The following is an 18,444-nucleotide window of genomic DNA, read 5'->3' on the forward strand; positions in this document are numbered from 1 at the left end:
AATCCTCTTCTACCCAATATGTAATTTATACCTAAAGATAATAGTGCAGCATGTAGGGGACTTCTACATATAAACATCTTCCTATGCATGTGCCGTATTTATTAATATGGAAGCTTATTCATTTTTCACTAAATGTGAGATCATATTAAACCTGTTATTCTGCAACTTGCTTTCCTACATGAAATATATCTTGGAGAGATTTTACTTGGCATCATTAAACAAACATGAGAACAAATGCATCCTGTCCGTGTTAATGGCTGCAAAGTATTGTTGTATCATAACTCATAGCTGATCTGAAAATGGTAACACAGTTTATTGGTAAATGATGTTTTACTATTAGACACAAATGTGGCAATGAATATTTTGAGTCTTGACTTACACTTTTTCCCCACTTTTAAAATTATTATTTCTATCACATAGATTCCTGGCTTAGAATTGTTAAAACATCCGCCTTTCTATTTGGGTAGATGTGGCCAAGGTGCTGAAGGGACTTAGGACTTTGTGCAGACCCCAGGGGAGTCAGTTCAGAAGTAGCTGCCTTGACTCTGGGGTGAAGTGATGGTCTCCCTGAGCAGGTGGCTTCACCACAGAACTCACTAGATATGCAGGACTTGCTCGCCTCAAACAGAGCATCCACGGAGATGTGAGTTACAGCTTCTTTTTGCTCAGAACTTGCTGGAACCCTGCACCAGCTGTGGATGCTGTGACAGGACCCTACGATGCTGTATTCCTCTCCAGTTCCGCCTCTCTGTTTGTCATTTCTACCACGCCTGGTGCTGCTCTGAGGTCCGTGGCAACTACAAATACATCTCAGGGTCCTGTATTGTTTTCAAAGAGTCATCATTAGGAAAAAAGCCAGGAAGGAAGAAGAGAAGGAGGAGAAATAGTTCTGTCTGCTTTGCAAATCTACCTTTAAGGTTTTTAGCAAAGATATCATGAAATAATACATGTAACACACTCAGGACACACACAATTATGGCTGCTTCTGCTGACAGGACCCTCATTGTCTGCATGTAAAATGTAATTTATCTCTAAGTGATATTGCATTATGTGGTGGGATGATCCAAATCCTGGATTTGTCACTTATTAACTATCATTTAGCCTCTCTGAGCTTCAGATTCTTACGTTATTAAAAAAAAAAAGAAAAAGAAAAGAGAGTACCTGTCTCTGAGGAGTGCTGGTTCATTCGCATTAATTTGCACATGGAGCAGATGTGCTGGATATTCTGTTCTCAAAAACGTGTTTGTTGTAAGTTTTAAAAATTATGTTCTTAATTTTTACAGTATCTTAAATAAACTATAAGAGGAAACATTGATTTAGAGACATTAAACTAATTTCTATGAAAACCAAATACACACATATGCAACAAAATGCATAGGATAATTACATAGCATACCAGAGAAATCAGATCTGCCATCCAGCCATCAAACTCTGGGAGGAAAAAGGAAAGAGAACTGGAGACCCATCTCCCCCAAACTGGGCTGCTCTCGAAAGTTCACAAGTGAAACTCACCATGTAAAGGCTGGGTCTCCCTCAATAGAAATAAACCAAGAGATCACTCCTAATGGTGTCACCGAAGAGTGTGCGGACTCCCAGAATTCCCGTCAAGGTGACCCATGTGTAATCTCAGTGAACGCAGGGCTGGAAGATGACTGCAAATTAGAAAACTGAACCGAATCAATTGAAGTGTATCTTGTGTGAGAAAGCCTGTGTGAACGGAATGGGGATGGTCAGCCCGGGACCCGGGAGGGCAGCTCAAGGGCTCAGGGCCCCGCGGTGCTGTTCCAGCACCGCCCGTAGGAGACGTGGACTAGACATGGGGAACACCAGCTTCCACTCATGAGAGAGCCCCTCCCTCCCTGGAGGACAGGAGAGCCTGCGGCTTGCAGCAAAAGCTTTGATTCCAACCCTGGCCTCTCCCCTCCTGAACGATGCCCGTAGAGAAGTTACATCACCTCTGTCAACCGCAGTTTCCCCTCCTGTGCAAGGCAGGTACTGATTCCAATGCCGTCATAGGATTGTTCTGGAGGTGACATGAGATTGTGTGCCCAACTCTCATCTGATGCTTACGTAGCCAGGGAAAGGCAAGAGGGGCAGCTTCCATCCTTGGCCCCAGGGACATGAGCTGCTCAGCTGGACCCCAGAGCCATCCCTTAGTAGATCCTAAGAATGGCAGCCCTACACTCCAGCAGTGCCTCTAACTCATGGATCCTTTTCTTGAGGAAGAACTCCTCCTGTAAAATGCAACTGTGGTGTTATTTTATGTTTTTAAATAGTTTTCTTTTTTTAAGTTTTTTTTACTTTTTTTTTTTTTTTAATGGAGGTACTAGGAATTAAACCCAGGACATCGTGCGTGCTAATAAGCACGTGCTCTACCACTGAGCTATACCCTCCCCATTGTTATTTATTTATTTTTTCCTCAAGGGAGGCACCAAGGATTGAACCTGGGATCTCGTGCATGCTAAGCATGCACTCTACCACTGAGCTATACCTTCCCCCCGGCAAGTGTGGTTTTAAATAGCATCATATTGTCCACTTTAATATGTTAAATATTTGGGAATTTGGACCCTACCTATAAGAGACAGAGACTTCTTGAAAGGTTTTAAGCAATAAAGTCTGACTGTCGGTCTGTGTTTCTGTGTATGTCTCTGGGGTGTGGGCACAAGTAAGAAGGAGGAGGGTGGGGTGAGGATGAGTAGCAGAGGGCCAGGTTAGATCCTGTTGCTGAGGCTCTGGGCCTCAAAATAAAACTGAGGCCGAGAGGATGAGGCTAAAGCTGTTGAACAGAGACATCAAGAAAGGGAGGTTGGTGGACGTTGTTGGTCATGAATGATGGAGGAAGTGAGGAGAAGAGGAGAAATGGAGCATTGCAGGTGTGCAGCCTCAGCAGCCAGGAGCCCGGGGCCAGGGCATCCTCATAAAGGAGGAACACAGACAGGTGAGGGCATCCATCCACCTCCCAGAACGTGGAAAGTGGAGGGGATTTGTGCATGTTAGTTACAGATGACTACTGACGCCCAAAGGGGATGATTCATAGTGTTACCGAAGGCAAGTTCCTGTGCATGAGGCCAAGCAAACACTTCTGTACTTATAAAGTCCTTGCAGAGCGTTCCAAAGGAAGACAGAGTCTGGGGAGTGTTTGCTCTTGAGAAGGCAAGTTCAAACAAAAGCCAAAGGAAAAACGAGCATGTAGACCATCAACTCCGTAGCTGTAGGCTCCCCACGTATCCGTAGCTACTACCCTAATGTGTGTCACTTTTTGATGCCACCACCACCCACCCCCCAAATATTCTACCCGTTAATGCTTTGAAATGTTTGAATCAACCTTATCACTCACACACTGAATTAAATCCAATCTATCATAAGTGCATAGGTCAATTTGCAAATTCCCTTGATGCCTGCAGGCTGAACACAGCCATTACCTGTGGTTTACCGGCCAGAGCAGTGATGATGCCCACCCTAGTTTTTTGAGGGTTTTTTTTTTTTTTTAATAATTTTAAATCCATCTCCAAGATTTAAAAATCAAGAAGTTTTGTGTTAATATTCCAGTCTGGCCCGCTGGTCTGACATTCGTGAATATTGAAGTTACCTGATATGAATGGATGCCTGCCTCCTTTAGATGGAACACCTACTTTCTACCAGTCTTCCTCTGGTTCTTTCTCTTTTTCCCTCTTTCCCCTCCCCGACCCTGAAGCTGTGTGTCAGGTTCCATTTTTCATCTAACACAAAAGTGGCTTCACTCATTTGTATTACTCTCCCGGCCCCTGTAGGCATTCGAGTTTGTATCTGTTTCTATCATGCTAAGCAACTTTGGAGAGCAGCCTCCTTTGTGTAGTTTTTATATAAAAAGTATACTTGGTAATGTGCTTTGCATCATCAAATTGAAGATGGAGTTCCTTTCCTCTGTTACTTGGAACAGATTTTTATTCTTAGAGTGCTTCGTATATATTTCCACCACTTTGACACAAAGACATCAAATAGATGGACGCAAGGTGTCACCGTGTGTGAGGGAAACAGTTGTCAGCATTGATGGACAGACTTCCGAATCTACCATTTTCAACCTGAAAATGAAAACAAAAAACCTGGTGAGAAATAAAATCCTATAGTAATATGAACTTTCTTCAGGAGAGGATATGGGTTTGGTCTTTATTCCACTTTGGTTACATGAAATTGGCTTTGCAATTTTGCTTGTAAAGATAACAGAAGACTCACATTTTATTCCGTGTCCATGTAACAGTCATAGATGTGCTTTCAGACAGAATCAGAAGTCTTACTCCAGATCCTTTGACTGGCCTCCAAATACAGGTCCTCAAACTATAGACAACGGATAATGTGTTTCTTCACATTTTTGGTTAATGTTTCTATCTGTAAGGATATGTGTACGGGTGAATGTTTGATTTTTCCATAACCAAGATGAATTATTATGTTTTGTTTTGTTTTCACAAGTCTCATGAGTTGGGTTACCTACATCTTAACATTTAATTTTCCACTATGTTCTATGCAGTATGAAGTTTCTGAGACACAATCATAGCTGGATGTATAAAAGGATGACTTGCCTGAGGCTGCAGAGTGGTTCAGGGACAAAGATGAGAACTAAAATGTGTGTTAACACTACCATTTTTGAGCATTTAGCATAAACCAGGCACCATGCTGACTATATAGTCTCATTTAATCACCTCTATAACTCTGTGATCTAGACATTGCCTGCATTTTAAAACTAAAGAGACTGGAGTCTCAGAAATGAAATGATTTGCCCAAACTAGCCCAAGTAGAAACTGGGGATCTGGGATTTCAGAACCAATCGTGTGCTTCGAAAGCTATGTCCCTAAAGCACTTCAACACACGACTTGGTCCTTGCCGTATCTCCCTAATTAATCATCTGGGATATTGTTTTCTTTGTCTCTAAACTCAGAGCCCTAAATAATATGTAAATGACAATGAAATAGAACGTTGATTTTGAGTGTTTTTTTGAGCGTGGTGTTGACATCTTTGTGACTATGGAGAGTGACCCAATATGAATTTGCTCCTTTGGGCTTTTGTTATGGCTGCTGCATCATATATTTCTTCCTGATTGTTGGTGCCCGGTGCTGTGTGTCCCAATTCCCAGGTACAGACAAGACGACCCCTCCTGTGCTTCCCGGGGGCTGTGTGGGTGGGGAGTCCAGTCCACTTGTGTGCGACTGTCAGGCTGCCTCATACCATCCAGCCCAGCTCAGATTACCGTGTATTTATGGCATTCTTGTTAAATTTAGGATGGTATGTGACCTTCCCCTCTGCCACATGACCACAGGTAATTTATCTCTGAGCCTCAGTTTCCTCATTTGTGAGTGGAAATTACAGGTACCCACGGCACAGGGGTGTTACTTATCCACTAGGATATTTCTGTCTCAAAATAGTTACACATTCATTCTATGTCAGTTTCTTACCTACATTCTTTCACTCAGTTATATGGTATGTCCTTACCACGAGTTCAAAAAAAAGGAAAAAACTTAAAAAAAGGAAAAAAAAACCCAACAAATCGCTCAACTCCATTCATTTTTAATTTTCTTGTCAAAGGGTGACTAGTCAGTTTCCTATTTGTATAATTAAGAAAGACAAGGCTGGAGTCATTAACTACAAACATCTTGAAAACATCAAACAGAATAAAAAGGAATAAGGCACCTAGAGTTAAAAGGAGATGAGAACTGTCCTAGGCTGTTGAGAATCTGTTGGCGGGTAGCTGTGACAAGCCCCGGGAGGGATCTCCAGCGGGATTTGTGATGCCTGTTTCAGGTTAGTTACTGAGGTAGCCGATCAGTTCCTGGAAAAAGAGGCATGTTTAATGTTACATCAGCACTGCGATGGGCAGGAGGGGTGCTCCTAGCTACAAAAAGCAGCAGCCAGCTCTGTAAACTATCTGCGTTTCTGGAAAGACTTAGGGAAGATGTAACATCCACTTGTTTTTGGAAGCAGCCATGGGTTTTGTAATTGGCATCCAGACTTTTACACGTACTTCTGAGATGAAACGCCTCCTGTTTCTCCCCTCCCGGCCCCCACCCACATCACTTTTGAAAAGGGGAATCTTGGTAAAGAGTCCCTGGATTTTCTACATTTTCTCCTCTTTGTTCTTTCATTTATGTTTTGCAGGACAAATGATACTGGCTTTCTTTCCTTCAAAGACCACTTGCCTGTCACTCAGATAGTTATCACGGATACCAACAGATCAAACTCAGAAGCTGCCTGGAGAATTGGTCCCTTGCGTTGCTATGGTGACCGTGAGTGTTAAATTGAAAGAAGCTTTCTCTCTGCATTGCATAAGCACAAGGTGTTTCATTCCCTTTTCCCTGCAGTGTCCCCCAGTCTTGAAAATTATCCGCATGCCCGATGCTTTCCTATACCCTATTCTGAAGCAATGAACCACGCTTAAGGTTTTTTTCATTTGCAGGACACTTCTGGAATGCGGTATCGTTTTATACAGAAGCCTCTTACCTCCACTTCCCAACCTTCCACGCGGAATACAGTGCTGACATTTCCTTCTTTTTTAAGACCACGGCTTTATCTGGAGTTTTCCTAGAAAACCTTGGCATTAAAGACTTTATCCGACTCGAAATAAGCTGTAAGTGCTCTCACTTATGAATTGGACGTAACTGGTCAACAGAAGTTTTAGTCTTATCTTTGCCACCAACAACTTGGACTATTAACTTGGTCCCCCTGGGCTTCTGTAAAATTAGCAATGATTATTTCTAGTTCCTTCCCATACTTTTTGTTTCCCTATTACCTGACAGTGTTTAATCAGCCATTCTCTCTTCAAAATAGTACATTCCCAAAATTCCCACAGATAATTCTTTATGGTGTCCTTTATCTGACCCATGGGTGTTTCTCACCTATTCCTCTAAACTTCCACACCATGAAACTTTTTCACTGCAAAGCTGAAAATGTTAGTATTCTGCATTCTACTCACATTTGGGGTCAGTGTTTTTGTTAGACATTTGCTCTGAAATGATTTCTTGATTTATATGCCATCACTAGGAGTATGTGACTTACCCAATCAGGATTTCCATTGTTTCCCAACCACTTCACCACGGGCATTGGTGTATATAGCGAATTTGATGCCAGGACATGGATCATTTTTCACAACCCATCTCCTCTATACAAGTTACATTCAGTAATAATCATAAAGACAAATGTAAAATAATAGACATACGGATGAGGAAGTGTTCTGTTAATAAACCTTCATATATAATCATGCCAATAAAAATATTCCAGTACAAAAATAAAAGACAGTATAATATATAAATAATTTTCATTACATTAATTTTTTTATAAAAAAAATCGCATATTGATTTGTTTCAGTAATAGTAGTAACATTAAGATTTCTGCTTCTTACACAGGAAGGTGTAACTTAGGGGTAGAGTGTGCACTTAGCATGCATGAGGTCCTGGGTTCAATCCCCAGACATCCATTAAAATAAATAAACCTAATTATCTCCCCCCTACCAAAAAAAAAAAAAAGATTTCTGCCCCTTAGACTTTATTACTACAGATTTGTGAATGACTTCATCAGAATGGATTTTCTCTGCATGTTCATGTTTGAAGGAGAGTAGGATCAGATTTACCCATTTATCTTCTCTCATGTGGATCAAAGGATACTTTTTAATTAACTTTAAATTTAAAATATTTTTCACATTAAGCAACAGATATATACATTTTAGGAGATTTTTAAACTTAAGGTTGAGTTTGGTAAAGATTCATAAAAATCCCATTTTATAATAAATTCCAGGAATTAACAGTACTTCCTACTTGTTTTTTTTTTTTTTTTCAGGATAAATCCTACCAACTTTCAAATATCTCTAAAATTAAAAAAAAAAAAATCCACTGAACTATTTTTACCAGAAAATGCATCATGAGTTAGTATTCAATTTGGTAAAACTTTACCGAGTTCCTAAGGGTTTGGAGTTGCTTAAGTTCTCTTTGGGAGAAATTTTTGTCCACAACCCCTATCATACCATATACTCATGTGTTTCAACAATAGCTTTGAGTTAAACAATGATAGTATAGTAGTTGTAAAAATGAAAAACCAGAACTTGAATTCTTATTCTTAAAAACAAACACATATATTTGTGTCTGCACGTTTAGAAGCCAAGCCAATGGGGTATCAGAAGTTTTCTCTACTAACTTCCCCCTTAAATAGAACATTTATCAGTGGTAGGTAATAAAATGTATTATTTGACACTTACATATACATTATTAAAAATACTAGCATCAGCATTTGTTAGAACTTAGACCAACAGCATTATTTTGTTTTTGTTTTGTTTTATTTTTTGGTGGAGGGATGTTTTATTGCTGACATCATTTAGAATAACTGCTATGTGGCAATGATGATAATAATTTTAAAAATACAGGTCTACTTTTAGCTGCTTTTGTAAGTTTTCTGACTCCCTGCCCTCAGTGTGCCCCCTGATTTCTTACACACAGGGTGGACTGCCCCCATCACCTTGTCCTTGTTAAGCCCATGACCATGAAAACCTGTGCTTGCCATTAGGCGTCTCCTTTATCTGGCTCTAAACGGATGTTTTCTGTGGTTTCATGGAGGCAGTTGACCGTTTTACAAGACTAAGGTGATGGCACGAAATACCCTTGAAAGCATAAGTAATGTCTTAGCAACAGAAGCTTGGAAATTTGAGAACTCCAGGAAGGGAGACAGAAGTGCTGTCTGGAGGAGCTGGCTGAGGTGTTGGTACAAGTCTCCTGCAAAACACAAAGGAGCTAAGTGTCTCCTCTTCAGTTACAACACAAGACACACAGCGGAAGAGATCTCTTTAACTGGTAGTTTTAACTTCCTTTTTCTCCAAGGATTTAGACTATTAATGGGAGGAAACGCTTCTGGCTTTAGTGTGAAATGAGACCCCTCATACCTAACTTGGCCAGGATGAAAAGGTGGAGTTGAATGCCAACCATTTCCTACTATGGACATCATAACCTCAATGCAAATATAATAAAAACTGGGCCCTAAAGCCTTTTCTTTCATTAAAGCAGCAGCAAATGTCATGGCGTGTTATCATAAGCAATGAGCGATGATTTAGTGTTAATTACATTTCAGTGTCTGATTGGTTTGTACTTCTGGGTGCTAGATTTTCTCCTTTGGCTTGTACAATATTTGAAATGCAAGTGCTTTGAAATCTGATAAAAAATTAAAAGCCAGTGATATAATTGTTTGGTGTACCCCTTTTCATCAGATCTGAGAATATATACTATTTGAAAACAAGAAGATTTTATATACATTTTTTTAAAGTACAAGGCCTCATGTTTTCTAAAATGTTTTGATTTATTATTATAATTTAAAAAGAAAAACAAACAAATGGGGAGATCCTGCATTTTTTATTAATAGCCACAGGATGTAGGATGGAATTTTCACCCTAAAGGGGTCACAGCAAGATTTCTTTACAGATCCACTTCTTAGAAAGAAAATTAACTTCACGCAGATGTGGTAGCTCAGAGTAGACTTCTCTCTCACCCCCGAGGAGTGTTGCCTTGTAACTGTTTGAACGGAAGTTTTCAAAATTGATATATCCAAGTTGTTGGACAGAGAACTAGAAATTTCCATAAAATTCTAAATCTATTTCCTTCTGGGTCATTTCCCACTAAGATATTTGAATTCTGCAACCTTGAGATTAGCCCATATTCTCGAAAGGCAAGATGTTTCACTATGTCCTTAAATCTTAGTGGATGTGTTTCAAATGAGATTGAGAAAAATTAGTTATTTGGCAACTATCTCACGACGGCTGTGCAAATAGAAATAGGTATTTTAGAGTGGTTGAGAAGAACAGAAGGAAAGGCTGTTGAGCTCAGTATGGCATAATGGGAAGGAACTGTTTTCTTGAACCCAATATGATGCAAATTTCTGTTTCTCTAATTGTGAGCAAGTTGTTCACCCATTCGGTGCTTAGTTATGCAAAATGGAATTGGTCACACCCATATGCCAATCAGATGTACTTGGCTGCAATTGAAGGAAAACTCAACCTGAACTGATAGACACAAGGATGGAAATTCAGTGGTACTGGGACATGTGACTAAGTCCATAATTGGTGAGGCACTTTATTTCTGGTTGGATTCAGCAGTTGAACAATGTTGTCAGTGGTCTGCTTTACTTCTTTACCAGCTCTGCCTTCTGAATATCTACTTCAGTCAAAGCTAGCTCTCCCTCCAGAGAGAGCTACATTTCAGCTGGTGGGAAAACACTTCTTTGCCTCCTGGCCACACAGTCCTCCTGATGTGCAACTCATCTGGCCACCTGTGAACTCATGCCTCTAGCCAGGGAAGTTAAGACTGCCGATTGGTTTTGCCAGAGTTCACTTTTATCCTGGGCAGGGGGGCTGGCTGTCCCTAAAGCCTGTAGTGAAGAAAACTAATCTTCCCTCTAAATTTCTGAATTCTTAGCTGAGAGCTTGTACTAAAAGACACATTGATAAGAGAAAAACAAGCATAAGTTTGTTAACAATATATACCTCATGTCTGTATGGAAGATACACAGGGGAAAATGAGTAACTCAAAGAGGTGGCATCAAACTCCAGCTTATGTAGCATCTTAAATTCAGAACAGTCAGTTTATGGAGAAATGATAAGTTAAAGTTCCGCAGTAACAGCTCCCAGTGGCAAAGATAAAGGCTACTGCTTGTTATACAGTTTCCTCTGGTACCACCTCCAGGCTGACAGGGTCTAAAGTTGTCCCAGGTGATTAATTGTCGATAACGGTAAAGAGGGGAAGAAGAATGGAGGAGCATCTATATTTATATCTAGATCTATATCTATATGAGTGAGAGAGAGAGAGAAATTTGAGTTCTGGTTTTCAGAGGTATCATATCAACAGTATTATCAAATGTGCTGGCAACTCGAAGATACAATCCTCAGATCCTCAAAGAACAGTAAAAATTAATGCTAATGATAATTATATTTGTAATAAATCGTTGAGTATTTACTCTGAATAAAGACAGTCCTAAATGCTTTATCTTCATCATTTAACTTTGCTTTTCAAATAGTCCTGTCTATAAACATCAGGTTATTATAGTATGATTTTCATTGTTCAACTCACAGTCCAATACAAGATGAGGCAGGTGAGCCCAGAGGGTAATAACACACCCAGAGTCACGCAGCGAGATTTGGAATGCAGGATTTAATTCTCTGTTCAATAGAAGAATTCCCTACTCTGCAAAACTGCCTCAAGAACCAAGGATTTTAGAACTCAAGAAAGTAGAATTATTTTCCTCCATATAATAAAGTGTTGGACATTCAGGATGTCCTGACAATTTTATGCAAAACTGTGTGTGTGTGTGTGTGTGTGTGTTTTCTGGAGATAGGAGCCCCAGTTGTCACCAGATCCTCAAAAAGTCCTTGTCTCAAAAAATATATCATTTAGTTTGCATTTTTCATTTTACAGATGAATACATGGGAGGTCAGAGAGGTTAAGAGATTATATTAAAGACTTGCATCTTCTTCCTTGTTCCGTAGTGGTCCCTGAGATCTCTCCCCTGCCTGACCTGCTGGGGGCTGAGGACACAGAGATGGTGTCACTGTTTAAGGAAGCCTCTTTTTAGAAGGTGTCTTCTCACCTCCCAGGAGTTCTTGGGGTTCATACTCTCTTATGCATATGAGACTTTCCTCCACTAGTCACTCCCGTTCTTGGTCAGTCTTCTCAAAAGTATGCTGAGATTCCATTTTTTTTCTCACTCATCTCTGCATCCTCAGTGCCTATCACAGGACATGGCTTGATATAAAAACAAACAAACAAACAAACAAGCAAAAAAAACAAAAGTCTGAGGTAACTTCTTAGCTTTGTCCTGAACCATACAGTGTAAATGATGTCAGACAGTTGGGGGAAGGAGAGAGGCAGGCGGGTACATTCACGATGGAGCTGATGCAGCCCCAGAGCTTCCAGCTCTCCCAGTAGGGCCATTGGGCTACCTCCACATCTTCCCCTCCACAACTGAGAGCTAGTTTGCCTATGCCTCAGGCCACGAAGTCACTAGCCAAGGTTGGAGGTATCACCATTTACTAATTTTTTTCATTCAATCGTTTCTAGCCACCTACATTACACATTCTAGCTTTGATTGCCAGTGGGGACTGCACACAGGTTTTGGGAATAGACATAGGTTTTGTTATAGGAAGAATCAGTTCAACAGTGAGCTCCAGACACACATCACCTGGATTTAAGTCTTGACTGTGCCCCCTCTGGGTTGGAGCAACGTGTCAGCTCCCTGTGTCTCAGTTCTCTCACTGGTAAAACATTGCCTTTCTCTTAGGATGGTCATGAGATTTAAGTGAGCTGATTGATGAAAAATGCTTAGCAGAGTGCCTGGCTCTGGTAAGCACTCAATAAATGTTAGCTATTAGTATTGCATTTCACTGATTCTGCTTCAGTTTTAAGAGGAATAGTTTGAACATAGTAGTTCAAACTTAATAGTAAATGTTAAATAATAATCATTTAAAAAGATTTTTAAGGAAACTAATACCTTGGTATAAAACTAAAAAAAAATCCAAAATTGCATTTAGTATGTGCAATGTAACATTTTAATGAATGAACCTTTAGATTCCTTCATGCATAGTTCATTCCTGGGTTCCAGGTCTCCAATAAACGAGGTGTTCATCTAGAGTTTGCAGATTTATTGAGGAGACAGACCATAAACAGGTCATTATACAACAGAGATGAGTGTTAAAGCAGAGACAAGCACAGATGGGAAACCAACATGGAGGCGGAGGTGACAAAGGGTGGCGGGTCCAGCAAGCCCTTCCCAAAGATGTGCTGTCTGCATGGAACTTAATATCCACAGGACCAGCTTTCAGAACGGCTTTTAGCAAAATCCTTTAGCATTCCTTCCTCCAGCTCTCACCCGTCTTCACCTGTTGTTTAGAAGTAAATTTAGGTTTAATCTCTCAGTAGCTGTTTATTTGGTCTCAAGATGTGCCGGCTGCAAGGCAGCACCAGGGGCCTGATAAGAAACAGGAAATGGCTCATAGGGCCAATTTCACACTTATTTACTCTCTTCATTGCTGTATCCAATTTGTTCCCTTCAATTCTGGTTCTTTTAATGCATGTGTTTATGAGCCAAAGACAATTTACCTGGGTGGGTGAACCGTGTTGCTATGCTAATAATAGTAATAGCGCTCATTGTTGAGAACGTCCTGTGTACCAGGCATAGTTCTAAGAACTTGATCAGGATTAATTTGTAAACAATCTCACAGTTAGGTATAGTTTTTATTCCCATTTTACAAATGAGAAAACCAAGAGGTGACAAGATAAAAAAAATTGCCTTAGGTCACAGTGGGTCCACAGTCGATGTCCCAAATCCCAAGTGCAAGACCTCAGCTTCTTATACCCAGATCGGCTTCCTGTTAGATTTTAAAGGCTGAGCGGGCAGTGATCCAGGGTGATGTTTGACCTTTAGTATTGCTGACAATTCAGATCTGTCCATTGATGACTTTGTCAAATAAATACCCATGTCCTGGTTGGAAAGTAACAGAGAGGGGGCATCACAAGGTCCTGAGAAGGAAGGGAAGGCCTCAAACAGGAAAGCTCCAGTCTTTGAAAGGGAACTGTCTTCTCTTCAGCTTCAATTTGTAATTTACCTCTCCACAATCTTCAGATTTAGAATTCTTACATAATAATGGAAACTACATCAAGATGAACTAAAGCAGAGAAAAATGATGAAGATTCTACTTACTACCTGGGAAAGTTAGAGCAAATATTTACACTTCTCTGAACTTTCATTTTTTCACCCATCAAATAGCAATAAAAATAATGCCTTTCTCTTAGAGTTGTTTTGAGGATAAAAATGAGAATATCTGTGGTCAGTGCTTAGTACAGTGCTTAGCAGAGTTCATTGTACCCACTGTGTGGCTGTTACTTCTCTCTCTCTTGGTGGTCATAGTATCCCTGCCACCACCACCACTGCCACCAAAATAACCACCACCACAACTGTCATTGCCATCATCACTATGATCATCACCACCACTGCCTCCATCACCACTACTATCATCAACATCACCACTACTGTCATCATTATCATCATCACCAATATCACCATCACCACCATCCCAACCATCACCACCACTGCCACCACCACTACCATCATCACCACCACCACTACTGTCATCATTACCGTCATCACTATGGTCATCATCACCATCACCACCATCATCACCACCACTATCACCATCACTGCCATCATCATCATCACCACCACTGCCACCATCACCATCACCAGTATCACCATCATCAGTATCGCCACCACCACCATCATGACCACCACTGTTATCTTCCTATCACTGTCATCATTATTGTCATAGGTGTCATTACCACTGACGCTGCTCCCTGTTATGATATGCAGATTGTTCTAGAAGGGCAGAGAGAGTCATGGAAGAAAAAGCCCAGCGTGAAGAGGGGGGGAGTCATGTTTGATCCCAGACACTGCCATTTGCAGCGATGTGGACAAGGCACTTAAAATTTCTGAGCATCTTTTTAAAAAAAATCTTTAAAAAACTCTTTGAAAAAAAAAAGAGGGCACTAATGAACTCATCTACAGAAGAAACAGACTCACAGACATAGTAAATAATCTTGTGGTTACTGGGGAAAAGAGAGTGGGAAGGGATAAATTTGGGAGTCTGAGATTTGCAAATGTTAGCCACTATATATAAAAATAGATAAAAACCAAATTTCTTCCATATAGTACAGAGAACCAGATTCAATATCTTGTAATAACCTTTAACGAAAAAGAATGTGAAAGTGAATATATGTATATATTCACATATATGAATATATGTATATACTGGGACATTACGCTGTACACCAGAAATTGACATATTGGAACTGAGTATACTTCAATTAAAAAAAAAGTCATAGGAATAGCATGAATGCTTGTATCATATGTACTGATGAAATAACATTATAGAATAATATATGTATAATATTTAATATATAAATACATATAATGTTACATAATTATATATATGAAATATTATAATATACATAATGAATAATACAGAGCACTAGGACTTTCCAGGGTGTGGGTCTTCTCCCTGTAGGAATATAGCTACTTTGCTAACCCACTATTATTTTATTTTATTTTATTTTATTTTATTTTATTTTATTTTATTTTATATTATTTTATTTTATTATTTTGTTTTTTTTTTTTTTTTGGAGGAGGAGGTAATTAGGTTTTTATTTATTCATAATAGAAGTACTGGGAATTGAACCTAGGACCCCATGCATGCTAAGCATGTGCCCTACCACTGAGCTATACCTGCCTCCCTTTTTTAAAAAATTTTATTTTAACTCACTATTTATAGCTATCTGTGAGGACAATGTTGAAGCTAGAATAGACCCAGAAAGCCCAGAACCTTGGCACTGGTGCATGTTTGTCAGTTCAGCATCAGTGCTCCTGGCCTCTGTCCTGTTTCCTGAATTATCACAGTGAGAACCAACTGGACCCAAAATAGACTTTGGGACTTAGCAGTTGGTAATTCTTACTAGTGATGGTAATTTCAGTGCTGTGGGGATTTCAGCCGAAGACCTCCCTACCTAGCTGTTGACTTATGATCACGTATACCATTCATTCAGGATATGCTTGTGCCCTAAATGCACTGATGATGCCCTTCATCTTTCCACCTGTTTCCTTCTTTGGTTTCAGCTCCGTCTGAGATCATTTTCGCCATTGATGTTGGGAATGGCCCCATAGAGCTCGTAGTTCAGTCTCCTTCCGTTCTGAACGACAACCAGTGGCATTACATCCGAGCCGAGAGGAACCTCAAGGAGACCTCGCTCCAGGTGGACAGCCTCCCGAGGGTGACCAGGGAGACGTCAGAGGAGGGCCACTTCCGGCTACAGCTCAACAGCCAGCTGTTTGTAGGTAAGGGACATCCTAGGGCGTCCTTTGTGCCGAACGCCCTACAGGACCACTGTGTGACCAGGAACAAGGACGATTACTATTTTACTGTAGACCTAGGACATTATTAGACTATTTCATAAAGAATTTATAATCATAAATTTAATTGTACAGGTTCCTCCTTTCTAGATTAATTATCTACAGCAAAGGGAAGATGATACCATCCCTTAGCAAATTTTGAGGGGGTCTCAGATTCTTTCGGTATCTTTTCTCCTTGTTCATGTTATGTCTTCAGAGATCCAAGGATCTCTGTTATTTTTCATCCTTATAATCAAAGTCTACTCTTACAAAAAGGAACGTTTCAGCTATTTACACCTTAAGAAGTGACCACTCCAATTCACTGGGACATCCTTCACCCTTTCTAGTGATACCTAACTCCTGGTAATTACTGATAACCATGTAGTGAACTATGTTACAGCATCGCAAAGGGATTTTGGTCATCAGTAGTGTGGTGGGGAAAGGGACTGCTGGTTTCCAGACCAGGAGCTTTGACTCTCCCTGAGATCACATCACTGAGGCAGCTGCCTTACACTTGCACAGACAAGTAACCCTGGAATGTCCCCAAGCAGACGTCTTTCCATTGGTTGATCTCCATGAGACTCAGAATCAGCCTTTAGACAAGTCGTTCAACTGAACTGGTCGCCACCAGCTGGCGGTGGGGACTGGAAAGGCTGAAACATCATTCTCTGAGTCAGTCCTTCCTTCCTTCCTTCCTTCCTTCCTTCCTTCCTTCCTTCCTTCCTTCATTTCAGAAATAGTGAGCACCTAAAACAAGTCAGGCACCTTGTTGGATGGTAGGGATTTCAAGAGAAATTGGACAATGGCATTAATTTTCAAAGGGCTCATGGTTCTGTGTGTGTGTGTGTGTGTGTGTGTGTGTAGTGGGAGAAACAAAGAGACAGAAGGACATAGAGACAGAGAGAGAGAACTTAGCCATATTAGCCCAGGTAGGAACAGTCAGCCTTATAGGTATAATATAAAAAAGGATTTTTTGAAATTCCCTTGAGCAGGGCTGGTACAACTTTAAAGGAAAAAGCAGAGCAGCGCATGTTAGGGGTAATGTAATTTTATCAAAGCCAAGAGGCTGCTCTTCTATAAAACTTAGAGTTCAGATACTTAGAACAGTGGTATAAATAAATTCCAAAATTTGCCAATATACCCAGATTTAATTTTCTTTCCTTATTTATTTATTTTACCAACTCTAATACAGCATAGCTTTACTGCTAGTAATGAAACTCCATCAGCAATCAATGGGTGTTTCTTACTTGCTTCTTTTAAATTTGGATCTGTGCAACTTGTAAGTCTGAGAAAAATCGTCATTAAAAACACACCAGCTAAAAGGAAGGAAGTAACAGAATATATCATATCGCTCTTCCCAACAAGAATCAGATTTCTTTCTTCATCTGTCATGTTTTACATAGCCAGCAGAAGCAAAGATGTAAGTGATTAAAAACATTTTTATGATTAAAAGACATTCACTTCATTAACCTACATAAGTGACATGATTTACTATTAAAATATTTTTTTAAAATTTATGTTGATGTTTTAATTCTATTTAAGCATCCCATTTTATTTCTCTGAATAAGTTTGCTAGTCATCAAGATTTAATGTCTTTTTTGGTGTAATCAATTCAAGTAGTTCGCAATTTTCATAAATTTTATTCCATGCTGGAGTTTAATTTATCTTTGGGCTACGTTTATGACTCTTTCTGGCTGAAAGGTGTATATTGAGATGGATTATTTTTTTTAATCGCTTCATGCAAACTTCATGTGGCTCTGAAATTATCATATGGCCTGAATATGTGATAAACTTTGTGCAAGTCAAAAGGGAAAAGAGGCAGCTGTGTTTCCTTGCAGGTTTTCCTCTCCAGACGTTTCAATTAAATTGATCACAGATGCAGTGTGTCCTGAGAGCACGTCGATGGGTCTGTGGGAGATATCTGGCTCGGGCTGGAGCCAAGGTCGGCTGCAGCAAGAGCCCCGGCTTTTTTTGTATTTGTTTCCAATAAGTTCCATCTCAGATGTTACTCCACTTTATTGAGTTTGTCTTAATGTACTTGAAGAAGACAAAAAATGCTGTTGGAGGTCATTTTAGTCTGTTGGCTTGAATTTCGTTGTTTTGTGTTCAGCAATATGTCCATTTAGAAATGTCACGTGGCCAAAAAAACCTACAGAAGTCCCAGTAATTCCAATGTGTTTGATTCAGTGTTTTATTTTTCTTTTCAAGCCCCCTACTCAGGTATAGTAGCCAAATGATGAATCCTATTTCCTTTCATTCAGAGATTTAGAGACACTGGATTTTTGTATTTGCTAGGCAGAAAAAGATATGATTGTTGTGCACTCTGTTACTGAGATAGATTGAATGTGGCAGTATGTAAATATTAATTTGGATATGTTTGTCTCGATGCCTTTAAACACGGAAGGATCTTTCCATCCAAACAGCATCCTTCTGCCAGGAAACCACGGGCGTCGCCGTTGTGCTGGCGAGTGCTTCCTGAGTACCCGAAACGGGTTGAATTGGATACAATTGATG

At 40.0% G+C, this 18,444-nt stretch overlaps 1 protein-coding gene across 1 annotated transcript in view; it reads left to right on the forward strand.

Moving 5' to 3' along the window:
* Positions 1–18,444, forward strand: part of CNTNAP5 (contactin associated protein family member 5) — a 735,160-nt gene that overhangs the window by 594,880 nt on the left and 121,836 nt on the right. Inside the window, 3 exon segments of the mRNA XM_032479187.1 lie at positions 6,127–6,254; positions 6,425–6,595; positions 15,658–15,876. Coding sequence (XP_032335078.1) covers positions 6,127–6,254; positions 6,425–6,595; positions 15,658–15,876 — 518 coding nt within the window.

The sequence above is a fragment of the Camelus ferus genome, chromosome 5 (assembly GCF_009834535.1).
Source record: "Camelus ferus isolate YT-003-E chromosome 5, BCGSAC_Cfer_1.0, whole genome shotgun sequence".
In the NCBI taxonomy this organism is placed as follows: domain Eukaryota; kingdom Metazoa; phylum Chordata; class Mammalia; order Artiodactyla; family Camelidae; genus Camelus; species Camelus ferus.